Source organism: Nesoenas mayeri (assembly GCF_963082525.1).
Source record: "Nesoenas mayeri genome assembly, chromosome: Z".
Taxonomy (NCBI): domain Eukaryota; kingdom Metazoa; phylum Chordata; class Aves; order Columbiformes; family Columbidae; genus Nesoenas; species Nesoenas mayeri.
The window spans coordinates 21,518,084-21,535,363 of record NC_137542.1 but is presented as its reverse complement, the minus strand read 5'-3'; the positions used below and the strand labels follow the sequence as shown (position 1 = coordinate 21,535,363).

General features: G+C 39.7%; 1 protein-coding gene across 1 annotated transcript; it reads left to right on the top strand.

Moving 5' to 3' along the window:
• Positions 1-4,479: 4,479 nt before the first annotated feature.
• On the top strand, positions 4,480-15,541 carry LOC308051859 (programmed cell death 1 ligand 2-like; the record flags this gene model as incomplete). Its single annotated transcript, XM_080362504.1, has 5 exons — positions 4,480-4,534; positions 5,855-6,217; positions 7,312-7,596; positions 8,154-8,294; positions 15,111-15,541. 5 exons carry the CDS (start codon positions 4,480-4,482, stop codon positions 15,539-15,541), a joined length of 1,275 nt encoding a protein of 424 aa, XP_080218630.1.
• Positions 15,542-17,280: the final 1,739 nt, after the last annotated feature.

Here is a 17,280-nt window from a genome sequence, read left to right as displayed (position 1 = left end):
TCTGTAACAGCATGAATGCAAGCTCATAAGAAATCACCTTCCAGATGCTAGTGCAGACCTTCTTTATGGAAATGCGTCAGGATGCCTGGCAGAGTCACATGATGAAGTTGCATGGGTAGATTGTACTGCGGTTGCACAACAGGTTGATATCTACTCGTAAGAACATGGAAATAAAGAAGGATGGCTTCTGGTACAGAGCCTTGCTGATAGTTCCTTGATCATAGAATCACAGGACAGTTTGAGTGAAAAGGGACCTTGAAAGGTCATCTCGTCCAACCACTTTATAATGAGCAGGAACATCTTCAACTAGATCAGGTTGCCCAGAGCCCTGTCCAGCCTGGCCTGGAATGTCTCCAGGGATGGGGCATCTACCACCTCTCTGGGCAACCTGTGCCAGTGTTTCACCACCCTCATTGTAAAAAGTTTCTTCCTCATCCTTATAATATGTGTCCTTACTAATAGTTCTTGTCCTTGCTCGACACTTTTAATACATATCCCTGCTGATAGATCCTTGATCCTTCTAATACAGGTCTCCACTGCTCCCCACAAGCATTCCATGACTCTGCTTTCAGTATTACAAGCAAAAATGTTTCCCTGTTTTGGTTCTTCTACTTATTTATGGTATGTGTCATGGTCTACTCACTCTAATCCATCTGGTCATGCAAGGTTTACTCTTATTTGATGTTTACTCATTTTGACTGCTATTTGCTGGGGCTTTGATCATGTATCCCCTTATTTTTGTCCTGTGTTTTTATTCTCAGTAATACGTATCTTTTAAAAACTCTCTCATTCCCTATTTTATGTAAGATTTTATGCATTCTCCATGTTGCAAGGGATTAATTTAGGGTTCTGCTTACTGCAGAACAATATTTAGATTTCTCAAAGAGAACTGCGACTTAAAACAGTTCGGTGGTGGGTTCGTTCTATTATTTACTGCATGGGAGAAATATGCCAAGCTGAATGCTGCTTACCTTCTCTCCAGGTGCCTGTATCCATTGCGATGCAAACTTTCAGGATTCTTCTCTCCCTGATAACCAGTCTCTCCACAATCTGGATTTTAGAGCTCCGAAGGCAAACTTTCAGGGGAGGCCTGTACCCGTTCACAAAAGCAAACTTTCAGATGTTCCCTCCCTGATAACCATTTGCTCTAGAGTTGGTATTCTAGAACTCCAGAGGCAAACTTTCAGGTGAGGCCTGATAACCATATACAGAGCAGACTTTCAGGAAACAAAATTCTCAGAAAAAAAAATAAATAAAATTAATGGAGTAGAATGGCAGGAGGGCTGGCTCAAGCTGGGTACCTGCACAGAGGTCCAACTCGAGCATAATTCAGGCCGATAGCAATATTTCACTCTGGGGTCTTCTTGCTTCCAATTGGATCGTTTTCACTGATTTCATATGTGTCTTTGTTTTGTTTAGCTGTAGACATTGTTTACAGTCCATAGCCTTGCCAGTGCTGTTTTGTCTGAATAAATCCTTTTCTTCTCAGCGAAGTGCAAAACAGGCCTTATCTTGCAAGTGTTCAGTCTAGTTTATATCTGCTTTTGGTAAATATGAGCAGAACCTTACAGATTACTACAAAACATGAAGCAGAGAGTATATTATACTTCTAGATGATTCATTATATTTAGTAGGCATTTACTTAAGCTAAATGATTGACATGAAACTTCAATTTGGTTTATCCAATGACCTGTGAGTAGCAAAACCATTGCCATACAGCCAGCTTATTTGGCAGAGAGAGCTCAAAGTGGGCTCACCCAGGCTGTCATATTTATAGAATGAAGTAGTTGACTCGTAGTCAAACTGAATACAGTAGGAAAAGTATGCACAAGACTCCCTATGCCCACAATGTATTGGTGTTCAATGCACTGGTTTGCTTCCTTGTGTCTTACCTAAAAGGAGTTCTTGGCCGGGCTACAGCTCAGGCCTTTACCCCCTCTGGAGCCCAGACCAAACTGCTGCTGGTTTGGCTGGGAAGGGAGGGGGTTGAGTGCATCTGCCACAAGGTACCCTGAGTTATAAAAAGAGATCAGCTCAAATGTCCCTCAAGTGAGGGACATTCAAAAGAGAAGTGAACCTCAAGTGAAGCTAATCCAGAAATCTAAACATTGGTGTAAAATGCTGTTCCATTCTTTGTTCAGTTCTTCCATTTATGTGTACCTGCTTCTAGGTAGACTGTGTGGTGAACTGAGCATAGCAGGAGACCGAGGAGCATAGATTTCTTTATAGAATTAACTGTGAAAAACTATGGTGGCTACATAATGAGTGAATTTTAATCCTGCTGTCAAGGCTGTACAGAGTCTTTGTTTCTGCATACAAGAAATGGAGGTACTGCTGCTGATGTTGTTTATTACCTCCTTTCTCATACAGCTAAAGTAATTATGATTTATCACACATTAAGTAGTGGCATCTCAGACAGTCCTCCGATAAAGGTAATTAGCTTTCATTTCTGTGTAGTAAGTCTGTTTACTGTAGTTTGCAAATCAATAATATAAAGGTCACCTTTAGCTGTGATATCAAAAGATTATGATCTAAATTTCCAGGAAAAGTCCTCTAATTTTGGTTGCTGACTAGTAAATCTTGAGCCTGCCTTCCTGAGGTACTGAAAACTCAAAGGCAGAAGCAATCAGAAAAATTCAGCACCTGAGAAAATCAGAGGCAGAATGTTTTGAAGTGAGCCACAAATGAAAGAGGAAGTAAAATTAAAAACCCTCTCCAGTAATTCTAGCTCTGGGGAAGTCTAAAATTGCTCCTTCTCTTCTTTACTTCCTTATGCTTATTTCTGGATCTCCTTCACTATTTTTTTTCAGGTTATACTATATGTTAGCATCCTTTATTCAAAGTAATGCTTCCTTTTTATCTATTATCTCATTAGTGTTGTTACAAATGTTATCCCCATTTTGTTTGTTTGTGGTATGTTTGTTTTGTTTTGCTATGTTGATCTGTATACAAAAGCATGACCAATAGTTCACTTGTTACTGGAACAGGAATAAACTCATTCTAGAAGTGGACTTCCTCCTTTTGTATCATTTCAGGGCTGTTGGTTTACTGTCAGTAATAAAAGGTACTTTGCACATCAGGCTCTGCAGTGTGTAAAGTGAAAGGATTAACAACACTAAGTCTTAAAATCTAATCCATTCTGAAGCAAACTTTAATTTACCCACCCCAGGATTTCCAGTACCTCAAACTGAGTTCCAGGTATCTGCTGGTCTTGAGGTTAAAGAACTCAGAAAATAAGTATCCTCAAAAAAATATGCAAAGCAGAGTTGAAACAAAATCAGGGTCAGCAATCTTGTAAACTAGATAGATCACAGTATCACAGTATGTTTGGGATTGGAAGGGACCTCAAAAGATCATCTAGTCTAATCCCCCTGCTGGAGCAGGAACGCCTACGTGAGGTCGCACAGGAACATGTCCAGGCAGGTTTTGAATGTCTCCAGAGAAGGAGACTCCACAACCTCCCTGGGCAGCCTGTTCCAGTGCTCTGTCACCCTCACTGAGAAGAAGTTTTTTCTCAAATTTAAGTGGAACCTCTTGTGTTCCAGCTTGATCCCATTACCCCTTGTCCTATCATTGTTTGCCACCGAGAAGAGCCTGGCTTCATCCTCATGGAACTCATCCTTTATATATTTATAAATATTAATAAGGTCACCCCTCAGTCTCCTCTTCTCCAAACTAAAGAGACCCAGCTCCCTCAGCCTTTCCTCATAAGGGAGGTGCTCCACTCCTTTAATCATCTTCGTTGCCCTACGCTGGACCCTCTCCAGCAGTTCCCTGTCCTTCTCGAACTGAGGGGCCCAGAACTGGACACAATATTCCAGATGTGGTCTCACCAGGGCAGAGTAGAGGGGAAGGAGGACCTCTCTTGATCTACTAACCACCCCCCTTCTAATACACCTCAGGATGCCATTGGCCTTCCTGGCCACAAGGGCACAATTCTGGCTCATGGTCATCCTGTTGTCCACCAGGACCCCCAGGTCCCTTTCCCCTACACTGCTCTCTAATATGTAATTTCCCAACCTATACTGAAACCTAGATATTAGTGCAAGGAGTTTAAAAAGTCTGCTTGTGCATGTTTATGAAGCTCTCGCTGATGTGAGAAGCCAACTGCAATTGATTTTTATTTTTCATGAGTAGAGTTTCCATGTGAAGTTGTTGTAAAAGCACTGCTGTGTCAGACTATTTAACACTGCCTGCAAGCTACAGATCCTGAAAGCATCACAAGTGAAGTTGTGGAAATGTTTTCTTTACCTTCATTGCCACAGGGTCAGTGGTTCCTCACGTGTGCATGAGTTGTTTTAATGAGGATTTTCCTTGTGGTACCTTATGGTAGTCTAGCAGTGTTTGTTTTTATTTTTGCTGATGTTTAACTGCAGTAGTCTTTGAAGCCTAGCATGGCTTTAATTCATCTCAGCAGGAGACGGTAGTTGTTGCATGTTCTGATGCAACCCTACTTTTGTTTCAGATCCACCTAAGAAAATGTTCCAGATCCTCCCAATGCTGTTACTGGAAACACAGATATGTGTGGGTTCAGGTGAGAGACAAAGTGACTTTCAATTCCACTAGCAGAACCAATGCACCAAATACAACCACGTCCTTAGCACGTGGGCTTCAGCATCTCCAGTGATACTTGCATGAATAGCCAGTGATGCCTGGATCCACTGCTTTGCAACATCTTACAGGAGGCATTATGTACTAACTCAGCACAGGACAGATGTCCACAACTTTCCACAACAGGCTTCTTGAAAGCATGCTGTATTGACAGCTGAGGCTTCAAGCATTATCAGGCATGGCTAGGAGAGGATGACCAAGGCAACCTAAGCCAATTGTAAATTAGAACAACCTCAGTGTGACGCAGAGTGAAGTAAACCTGGGTGTATTCCCCTGTCCATGCCTGTAGCAGGAGCAGCTTGGCTGAAATCCAGAAGGGGCTTGATACTTTTTCACATTATTTTTTCCCTCATTTTAGTTGTATTAAATTGAATAAACAAACATTGCTAGGAGGAATCAAAGCTTTCCCTGTAAGTATTTCACAAATCCATGAAATGAAAGGAATGCACAAACAGTTGCATGAACTTCTTTTTTTGAATGTCAGTGTCAATATTTCCAAGTACTTCTGAATTAGATCTAACAATATATGGTACATTCAATATAGAACATAGTAACAAGATACATTGAATTTTGTACCATAAATAACTCTGCCTTATGAAGACACTTTAAAATGGTAAACTACTCACAACAACAAGAATTTCTGATTTGGTGAATGGCTAAAAAGATTCTTTTGATATACTTCGTGTAATACTGTTGCATATATCTGAGAAGATGCATGGCATCAGATGATACTCACATGGTCCCAGGCTTGTGGAAGACTGCCATTGCTACACTGCAATTCTTTCAAGTTAAAGCACTTATCCAGCACAACTCTATTTGTTTCAGAAGAGTTACATTGGATTTTCTCTTTGTAAAGGACAATGAAATTAGATTTATTATTTCCACAATTAACTGTTGCCATTACTAGAAGCCTAGGACATGTAAGATACAACCATAGTTTCATAGAAGTTGTCCCTGTGTAATCACAGACTCAGTCTTAAGTTGTGTCTAAAACGTCAAAAAAACCACTCTAGCTCATTTTGTCCTTGTTTTTCAGACGGAATAAATGCAGAATATAGATTATTTGGTACAAATACTACCGACATAGTACAAATTACAGTGTGAATAGGGACAAAAAAGGTTTAGAACTTTTAGTCAAACCATTAACCATTTGCATGACTACATGACACCTTCTTGCCCAAGTTTAAAGAAACTCATAACAGTTTAATATGACAAACAAAACGGTTTTCTTTTCGTGCTGTAGCTTTGTTTACAGTTGAAGTTCCTCAACAAGTATACGTTGTGGAGTATGGAAGCAATGTGACCATGGAATGCAGATTCCCTGTGAATGGCTCATTAAACCTAGAACTTCTGACTGTTGTTTGGGAACAAAAAAAGCAGGGCCAGTCAAAATCAAAAGAGGTGTACACACTCCGCAATGGGAAGGCATTCCCTCCATCCCAACATCATGATTCCATAGGAAGAGCAGCACTTCTGCTCAGTGAACTGAAATTAGGACGAGCTATCCTTCAGATCACCAGCGTGAAGATCACAGATGCAGGATCATACCTTTGCCTCATTGACTACCAGGGCGTGGACTATAAGTACATCACTTTGGAAGTAAAAGGTTAGTGGCTGAACCAAATGTAAGTATACATTCATTGAGATGTCTCTGTTAAGTTCCCACCGGCCTGTGCAAACTGAATAGCTTGGAGGAATGTGTTGCTAATTCTTGCACCAAGTCCCTCTGCTCCTCCTCCAGGTGAACAAAAGCAATTGTGTTAGTGCTGGTTAGTCTTTGGTTTAAGGGCCTGCTGAGCTTCTTGATGAGCAGCCTGTGCCAGAGAGGGAGGGCGATTGCTCCACCTCCATCCTTCATCTCTTCTGCTTCTTCCAACATCTTTTCTCCAGTGTCCCCATCCCCTGCCCCCCATCTGACCTTCTGCCCTGTTGGGCCACCTTTGGCCATTCCCAGAAGTTTCTCAGAGGTACTTTAATTTACTTAGGAGCCCTGCTCCAACTACCCATGTGGCTGGGAATTTCCCAAGTGACTGCAGCTCCCAGAGCAAGGACATGTCATTTGTGGTCATCAAAGCCAAACGGACATCAGTAACTGAAGGCAGGCATTACTGGATAGCGTGATAGATTGTCCCTTTGAAAGGACGTGGGCGTTTCCCACTAACTGCAGTATGCCTATGTGACAAAAAGCAGCATTCATTTCCCACCCAGGCATTTAAATAATGATCTTTGTCAAATGCAAGAATGGATACAGCTATTTTTAAGACCCAGACTGGTTCCTCTGAACTGTCCTCACAAAAATTTTAAGTTCATTTTGTGCTAATATGATGAAAATATCACACTCGTTTGTAAGCTATGGGAAAACAAACATTAAAACCAGGGTTTTTCTTGAAGTGGCATATTCAAAAAGTGAAACTAAAGTCCCATGAGACTGCACTTGTTTCCTCTGTATTGATACATTATAAATTCAGTGCCAACTGCTGCTTTGTATTAAGTGGTGGAGGAAGTTCTGTCACTGTAGGCGTGAGAAAGATTGAAAAACAAACATTGAATTGTTTTAGAAAGCATTCCTCATCATTTCAAATAAGTGTACCTCAGATACAGCTGAAGACAAAATACAGCAATAAAGAGAAGGAGGGAAAGTGAAGTGAGAAAATTACTATTGTTGCATAAAATAATTTAACTCTACTACTTCTTATGCAGCATCTTACAGGAGAATAAACACTCAAGTGATGAGAAAACCAGGTGAAGACACATTTGTTTTCATGTGCCAGTCAGAAGGCTTTCCTCTGGCAGAGGTTTTCTGGCAAAATGAGAAGAAGTTAAATCTCAGTGGCTCTGCAAATACCACCTATACGCTGACTGCAGATGGCCTCTACAATGTCACCAGCATTCTAATGTTCAAACCAAATCTGACTGAGAACTACAGTTGCGTGTTCTGGAATAAAGAACTGGATGGAGAAACCTCAGGTCACATTTCCACTTTAGGTTTGTACCACCTTGAACTTGTATGGCACAGAGAGTGTATGTACTTCATGTCCTATAATCTATCACTGGAATTCAGTTCCGGAAGACAGTGTAATATTAATGCTCTGGAAAACAAATAAGTCAGTATTACTTGCACCTTTGAAGCCTCAGCTACCTCACAATCTAACAAGCCAGTCTGTCATTCTTCTGTATATTTTAATTTCAGGGTAACTACCATTATTTGACTGCCAGTACAGTGGAAATTCTTCAAACTGCATGAGTGTCTTCTCTGATCTAGACTCCTAACTAATTGTTCTTCAAATGGGATTGAGATAAATTGCGCTAGTTCTCACTCAAATGTTATACATATGACAGACTTGACTCACTTTTTGTAAAGCTTCTTACAGTAATATTGCAGAATGAAGTATTAATAAAATGAGTGTAAAACACTACGTTGATAAATTTTAAGAATCTTCTCTTCAGTCAGAGTAAGCCTTTTGAGAATCAGAACTGACAACTTCATAAATGATGCCTATTTTGTAAGTAATAAATTTACTTTCTTTTCATGTTTTTGACAGCTTTACTTAGCACACAGCATAGCGGACAAAAATCCCTGATCTTATTTATCATCCCCACGTGTTTGATGGTAACTGTCCTTCTTTCTGCACTAATCATCTTTCAAAAGAGAAAGTCTTTCAAGAGTAGGCAACCCAAACAAGGTACGTTTTACTTCAGATAGTGGTCCTTTTCACTTATTCTTTATTTTTCCTGTCAACCTCTTGGAAATTTTAATAATTCTAGGCAAGCTTATGTGATTTTGGCCACATTTTATTTCTAGACGAATTGCATTCTAAATGAGATCTTTCACCATTTGAGTTAGGTTTCTTTTTCCTTATCTTGTTACTTACATGTGACAAGGTATATGGGAAGAAGGACTTTTTTATCTGACCAGATACTGTTCTGTAAACAACACAAACAATCTTTGGCTTGGGTAAGGAGGGCTGTAAAAACAGTTCCAATGCTGTTTTTCCTCATCGCTACAAGGACATTGTAGCTACAGCATATGACATAGAACTTCTAATTTCAATCTCCATTAAGGTTGTCTAACTAAAATTTTATGCCGTACTGGACGATTAAAAAGAGTGTTTCTTTCCTTGTTTGCAAGTGCAAGTAGTGGGAAAGTAATAAACCAAACAGTTTATTATTCTAGTATTTTCTTGCATATGAATAGATTCCAAGAAACACAGGCAAGTGTATTTGTCGTCATGAAATGAAGGCTTTGTTATTAAGGACTTCAGAATTTGGTTCAAAATTTGTAAAAGAAAAGAAGCTTACAAAAGTTTATGTGTTTGGTATGAATTAATAATGAATATGCTTAAACATCAGTTTAAGCTACAAGTTTGTCGAATTGTATTATTTCTTGCAAATATGGAAATGTTCAAGCTACATTTGTATATATTCACTTTAACAGATGGAAAAAGAAAATGGAAGCCAAGCCTGAAAGATGAGAACGGTAAATCCTGAGGTTTTCTATACTTTCAGCTTTTTCTTTCTTACAGCTAAATCTTTACAAATCTCTAGATGGCAGCTTAAATAATGGTACATCAAAATTGAGGCTAGTTTTTAATTTAAATTCAACTTTTCTTCAGTTTTCTAAAAATGCCATATCTGGTGTTAAGATTTTCCCACAGGTGATATAAAAATTTAGAAATGTTTGTTCCCTTTCACTGAGGTACAAAAAACTTGCCTACACAGCTCAGTATACACCTCTGTATGCTCACTAGAGTTGTAGTATCCTCAGCTGAGTAGGATACATGCAGAGAGTTGTTTGGTTTGGAAGGCATCAAGACATTTGTGGTAACAGTCTGCTATACTTTTGCTTCAGGCCACAGGTTTTAATAACAAATAGAATGATACCTCATTTATCTGGAATATTAGATCACTCACAGAGCCACTTCTCATCTTACGAGTTTGTGACTTTCCTAGATATCCAGGAATTTTTACCTTGCAGAGGGAAGGTAATAGCTAAAAAAAATACCAGGATGCATACAACTGTTCTGTACTAAAATAGAGCTGAATAAAAAAAGAAGCCACAGTATGATGAGAAAGTGCTTAAAACACCTACTTATGTAAATCAGTTTTGTTATCTGTAAATAAAAGTCTGATAGGTTAATGTATTCTCAAGAGAGAGGCTGTAGTCAGTGTTAGGTACGGTGCTATTTGGTACAGCTGTAATTCCTTTGTGTCCAAGTAGATCCTAACATAGACTGTTGAGGCCAGGTCCTGAGGCTGCTTAATGTGCTCCAGGAATATAAATGATTCTCTTTCAAAGGGCAAAAGTGGAGCAAAACTGTGATGCAGCTGACTGAGTGGCCTGAAGAAATAATACATAGCAGTTTCTGGACACATAGGCAGCTTTGGGCTTTTCCAAGGACTGGATTCTCTTGAGAAGCCACCGCATTTCTCACAGCTAAAAACAAACAAACAAACAAACATATCGAGAAGTCACCAGCTTAAAAAATAACTTCTGTAGGTGAAATGACTACTAGTGATTGCATGAAGAGGACATAAAGTCACTGATTCCCATATCACCTCAAACTGTAGTGCTTGCGTCTGACCCGTAGCTGTCCAAACCACTGCCACTGTCAGACATTACATTTAAAAATTACACTTTCAGAAAAACACTTTTGCCTTTCAGAAATAAGCACTTGTTGTAGTCAAAGGACCTTTCTTATTTTTCACGTGTCGGTATGAAACTTCAGTGGAACTATGCCATGTGCAAATGAACAGAAGCTCAAGGCAAGCAGCAATCTGGAGGACAGCGTCGGTGCGTGTCCAGACATAATTCCAGTGCATGTTGTGTGAGCACAGCGTGGCTTCCCATGGGTTTTTGTATTACTGTTGTAGATTTTTTTCACTTTATAGGCCCTAGACTCCTTTACGCACTTACTGAAATGAAGAAATTAAAGGAGAGCTAGCTGCTTGTTGTGGTTTTGTTTTACTTCTTCATTTTAATGACCGAAAATCTTTGTGCAACATGTAGTAAGTCATATGACAGACATTTATATTTGTCAGCATCATATATTTTTAAGAAACACTGGAAAGAACCTTTTTTCCATGATGAGTAGGTAGTTGAAGCATAAAAAGCCACAGATGCTTTACCAGACACCCTTGGAAATGACCCACATGTCCCTGTTTACAGGAATAAGGACTGTTCATGTTATCATTTTAACTTACAGCTCAAGCTGTATCAGCACTGAAGATGTGGGATGTTTGACCTCGTCACTGAAGACCCAGTTCTTCACATTTCTATACAGATGCATGGATTTTATTGACAAGCATTACTGTGGATGCTGTCTGACCAAATTTCACTTTCATTATTTCATTTATATGTTTGATCGTCAGTGATAGCTTTGATGTAACAGAAAATTCAGTATTTGGACCACAGATAAGAGAGAGAGAGAATTCTTCCTCCTGAAAGATTGTAACAGGAGGTCTTTATAACTAATGACAGTTTTAAGAAACCATTTTAACTTCAGCACAGCCCAGAAAAGCTTGTGTACAAGGAAGATAGGGCTCTCACTCCTTACTATTGAGTTGTTTAAATCTGGCTATTTATTTGCTTAAAATATTGCAGATTTTTAAATTAATACTATTCCTTTTTCTTTCTTTAAGGAGATGATTTTAACTCTCAGGATGAGGTTTTATACTTGTCAACTACCACAGCGTTGAGGGACAGCGGGAGTGTGGGGCTGTGAAAACTGCATCTCACATGCCATACTTTGCACTTTTTATATCTGGTTTTGGGGACTTCAAAGGAAAGTTACAGCACTTTAGCTTTGGAACGACCAGTGAACTCATGGGGATTTATTGGCACTGCAGCAATGGGAAGCTATGCCTCTTCAGCTACCATATTTTGAAGTTACTGAGAATTATGTTGTCATCAAATGTGGTTTACCATTGTGAAGAGGTTATCTGGGTGCCTTTGATACACTTTACTTTTGGACTTACTCAAGGAATTTTTGTTTAAGGATGCCTTTATTAACTGTTCCTGTGTCAGGAATGGTGCTTGGATTCAAATATCTTGTGGCAATTTGAATAAAAGCTGTTCCTGTAATCTTATGTCTAAACAGTTTTCTTTCAGATGGAGACACCATTACATGCCTATATCTCATTTCCAAACTTTCCAACACCTTAAAGTAGAAATTACCACAAGTACCCATCAGCATGCCAATAAATGAAGATACTTTGTATCACAAAAGCAATAAGAGGCTGAAGTTAAATCAAAGGACAGACAGAAAAAAAAAAATCCCAACACCAACAGTAGATTAAGGTCACAGAATTTTAGTGCAAAGTCTATGTAAAACCCCATAAGTAAGTCAGGTGAAAAAAAAAATGAGCTGTGATACTATGCTACATGACAGTAAGAAGTGTTACATTCAAACTGATTGCTCAACAGATTTTTCTTTAGGAGGAATTTGGAAGCAAAAGTGAAAATTAAACTCAGTCAGATTTAAACAGTAATTTCAACTTTTCTCAGCTGAAAAGTTAAGTCTTTTCTACACCAAGCACTCTTCTGTTTTACTTCCCATTACTAGAATGCCTTAAAATGCCTCATGCAACTCCTAATATGCTGTGTGTTGGGCATAGGTTCTGTAGTGCCAATTTTGAAAAAAAACCAAACAAAACAAAACACCCAACAGGAAACAACTTTGCATCTCAGATAGTCATCAGGTAATGAAGCAAGGGCACTGGGTAGGATTTATCATATTATTTTCCAAGAGCACTAGCTCTGGCGAGTTGCGTTTTTTCCTACGACAGATGTAACAAGATTGAAGAAAGGAAACAACTTTTGTCATTATCTTGCCGTTGGAAGATTGCTACCTGTTTCACAAAAAGATATCGTATCAGTAATGTCAAGGTTTTCTCTATAGCACTTGCTTCGGCTTTAGGTGGGAGCTGCTTTTCCAGTGTCACGTTGCAGCTATTTACTCCAGCATGAAGTGGACCTACAGTGCTTCGATAAGACCAGAAAGGCAGCATTCCTGGTCTCTTGGGTTTCACCAGGGCAGATGATTTTAAACAGCAGGGCTGTTGCTGATGTCACTTGTGGAAGATAAAAATGAATCTCTCTCTGTCATCACCTCTACTTCAATATCTGTGTATTGTACCTTTAAATACTCATTTGTAGCCATTGGATTCAGCTGAGGCAAATCTGCTCCAGGTTTGCTGTGTCCTTGCTGACATGGCAAATCAGGTAGCTGCCGGAACATCAGAGGCAGCTTCTTGAAGCATCGCTTAGCTTCAGATGCAACAGCAGCTTGCGGACCGTCTCGGCTTGTACAATCTAGCAATACTTAAGGGTCAGTGCATAAGGTCAAGCAATTTCTCCCCATGTCAAGTTTGTACTCTGCTGGGAACTATCAGCCCCTTCTCTCAGACACAGTGAAAAATCTAACCCATTGTGGTGCTGGAAGGACTTCATTTTGCATTTTTCTATTCCTTTTTTCTCCATCATCATAAAATGGAAGTAATTCAAACAGAATTTATATGGATGAACCTAAATAGTACATCACAGACTTTGAAATTAGATTATGGTGCTTATCACTGTTCCTTACTGAAATGAAAGTCATCGTGACATTATTTGAGGCTGCTGAGTAAAAGTTGCCTTGGTGTGGGTAGCACTTCCTGCCCATTTTACAGGCACAGCAAAAATTTCCCTGCTTTCCCTCTTAATGGTTTGTACACTGAAAGGTTTTGCTTTGCATCGCTAGGCAGAGGCACAACAACCTTAGCACAACAACCCTGCAGCCTACCCGCTCCATTTCATAGGAAAGGAGCAATAGTACTGTCTACTGTCATACCCATAAGAATGCTCAGAAATGCATCTTGAGTCAAAGTTTCTGTGTTGTCCTGGTTTTGTTAAAAACAAGTTTCTCTTTTAGTGAATTTTCTGTCAGCTAAAGTCTTCTTACTAACTGCACTTTTCTGAAAGCCAGATACATCTTTTGGTAGACATAGCAATGGAATGCAAGGTCGCTAATAAGGATGCATGTCCTGCGAGAGGGGCAAACTGAAACAGGTGGCTGATACTGACCAGCTGAGTATTCCATCCCATTCACACGATACTTCATATAAAAGCGGGAGATCATGAGGATTTCGTCCTTTTTCCTTATGGCCGACATTAGGAGAGGACCTTGCGAGTCATCCCTTCAAACTGAGGCCTAGTGACAGACTGAATCCAGCTCCGGTTGGTTGTAGAGTCCAGTCCAGGACTTTGGGTGCCAGCCCCTCATCTGCCAAAGCAGTTGCTGGGATTTTCAAGATTGGTTTTGTCTATTTTAGATTATTTTCTCTATTTTATTAGTAGCATTAGTAAAACTTTTTAAATTTTTTCCAACTGTCCCTCTCTGTCCTTTTCTTGCCGTCCAATTGCCTGTCCTTAGTGGGAAGAGGGGAGAGGGGGGGCTAGCAGGGAACAAGAGAAGGAGAAGGGGTTAACGATACATCTGCTACTGTTTTGTTGTCACCCTGCAATCAAACCTTGACAATTTTTACCAGCTACCACTGGATACTTATGAACTGCAATAAAAACAAATCAGGATGATAGTCACATCTTAGTATGTGAAAGTTAGCTTGTCAGCAGCTTGACCAATCTATATGCATCTATGTATTCATGCATGAGTTGTTTTTCACTGTAAACCACTGAGCATATGATATGTGTGTGATCTGATGAGTCTCTGTTCTTTCTGCTTCAGCTACTGTTTTATACGCTGTTATCTTGAAACAGCTGAAGTAAGAATTTCCAGATATAGATAAACTGCCTGCAAAAGTGTTTGAAGGTTTGTTGCTGTTGTTTTGTTGTTCTGTATCCTTTGTAATTATCTGGCTTTTACTGTACTCTGATGAAAGCATGTCCTGAAAGCATGGCCCCAGATTAATGACTGCCATCTCGTTTGACAAGACATCATGGTTTTCTTCAGCGTGTGCCCTGAATTACTATTTTGTAGTCAGTGCACTGTAATATTTCACTCAACTTCAATATTCATATCATATCCATATGACAAAAAGTAGCTGACACAAGTAAGTGCACAATGCAAACATTGCTCGAAGTTGACTTGAAAGAAACATTAATTGAGTTCAGATGTATTTATTTTTGGCTTTTACATTTACTACTCTTTTTCTGCAGCTGAGGTTTGTTTACTCACAACTCTCTTCCCTTAATGGGCTTTTCCAAGTAAGAAGTGAAATGCAAAGTCTGTGTGAGAAACCATGTTACATAAGGAAATAAAGCAAACCATACTCAGTACAACTTTGAAGAACGGGTTTAAGTGCATTCCTTACACAGATGTGTTTTTCAAGCAGTGGGGCAAGACGATTACGTGAGAGTCAGCTGGTGAAGACAGGGCTTTCTGTGGTGAGGTGTGGAATCTATCAGAAATTTAGAGTTCTAATTGTGATGGAACTGTTGCTAGAAAGGAGATTGCTTTGCTACTGGATGACTGCATTTGTGTACAAAATTCACCTTTTTTCAGGTGAGATAATGAACATACTTTTCCCAGAACTAAAACAGGCACTTGTCAGTCTTAACAATGCTCCAGCTTGGCAACAGCTATGCCAAAGCGCTAAGCTGACAAATGGTGAAATAACTCTTTTCACCTTGTATTCACGGAGTAGTGAAGTAAAACATGGCAGAACAAAGAAGCCAGATATCAGTGAAGAGACATTTAAACCCAAGAATGTCACTGAGAAAGGAGAAGCTTTTGGTGAGAAAATGCAACAGGGGAAGCTCAACAATTTTTATTTCAAGAGGATCCAGGATTTTTATGAGAATAGTGAAGTCAAAAGAAGTACTGTGAGCTTAAAGAGTTTCCTGGTTCATGTAATAAGCCATGAACTACTGTGGGATGCTTCTGTACATCCCCAAAATATTGCAACCCTGGTCCGTGGAGCTGTCTCAGATTGATGAGAAAACTGAGGCAGCAAGACAACTGTAAATTTATTGAGCAAAAGCAACACATTTAGACCTCCATGCAACGTCTTTGACTTTCTGTGTTTGCCATGCACATAGCTCATGCTCCTAGAGAGCTGTGAAGTAAAATGTAAACCACAGAGTGTAGACCTTGATGAGATATTGGGGAAGATGTCAGAGATGGAGGCTGCTTCTGGACTAGTCAAATGCTCAAAGCCAGAAACAGAATCCGATTCACCAAATTTAAGAGATGGAGAATCTGGTCAGTTCCCATCTGAGAGGCTTATTTACATGAGAGTCTAAATTTCGCAGAGCTGAATGAAGATTAGTATATGCTGTGAATGGGAACTACTTCTGCCTCCCCATAGATTCTGCTGTTTACAGAGATATAACAGTTGCAGAACAGACCACTGGATCAGTTATTTTCATTGCCCCTGTGTTACAGTTTACGAAGGATTGTTCAGGTTCTTTATAACCTCTATGAAGTTCTTCACTTTTCTAAAATTGAAATTGCGCATGACACTTGCTGTAAGAGAACAGAAGATCGGAGCCCCAGTCACCTCCATTGGCAGGAAAGTGGTTGGGTGAGGTATCCCCAGGATTAGTTATGCTGGAAGCCAAACTGTGCACTGGCACAACTTAATGTTCTTCGTGCTTCCAGGTGACTGGCTACAGTCTGAAACACGGAGATTTAGTAGCATATCTTGTCTGACAGAAGAACTGCTCACGGCAGAAGCTGAAAGCTTATTGACTTAAATAGGGAAAGCTATGAAGAATAATAGGAAGTGATTAGCAAAATTAACTGGGCAGATGGGCTCACAGTCCCATGTAGAGAAAGCCAAGGATTTCCTCAAGTTAAGGGTCAACAGCCTATGCATCTTCTTCGTGCTGGGTCTTGATCTAAGTCATGCATCCTTTACTGATTTGCATATTTTCAGCTTCATTAATTGATCTGTCTCATGTATCCTGTCAGTTACAGCAGCACAACTGCATATATAACTTAGCTCCAGTTCTGGGCTACATGTGTAACTTGCTTCTGAGTATATTATTTCAAAGCAAGATCCAAACTGAGATAATTAAGCTTCCTGTTTCCAAGCCTGCATAGCTGTCCTTTTTACCATTGCCCTTCGTAGCACATGAATACTCCTTGGATTTTGACTGCCTATGTAAGACGCAAGACAGGATTGCTGTTAATAAAAGTATCTTGCTTAGGTTATTGGAGGAATAGTCCACCAGGATGCAAAGGAGTTGTTTAAAAGCCAATAGCAGCATAGAAACTAAGGTATAAAGTGGCTCTGCACTAAATGAAGTGTAGAAATTAGGCTTCTTGAGAGTAGTTAGGCTCAGAAGCAGCTTTTCAGTGAAAGCAGCAGAGCAAAACCCAAACTTGTTTATAGCTGGAACTCAATACGTTTATGGAAGGGATTGTATGAGTGGAGTCTTGTGACACCGGAGTCCTGGAAATGGTTATCATGAGACCTTGTCCAATTCTGCACTCTTATCTTAAAGATCACACAAACCCTTTCTACCACATGCTGAGGTCTATATCTGTGAGGACACCAGCTTTCCTGGAGTTATAGCTGTTGAGACACTGTATCCTGCCCAGTAAGTGTTGCCTGTATTAATTTTTCTTCATAACCCCCTTTAATAAACACAAGTAACAAGCTGCATTTATCCACTAATGAGTGGATTTCTTTGGCCTATAAACAAAAAAAAAACTCTGTTATGATTAA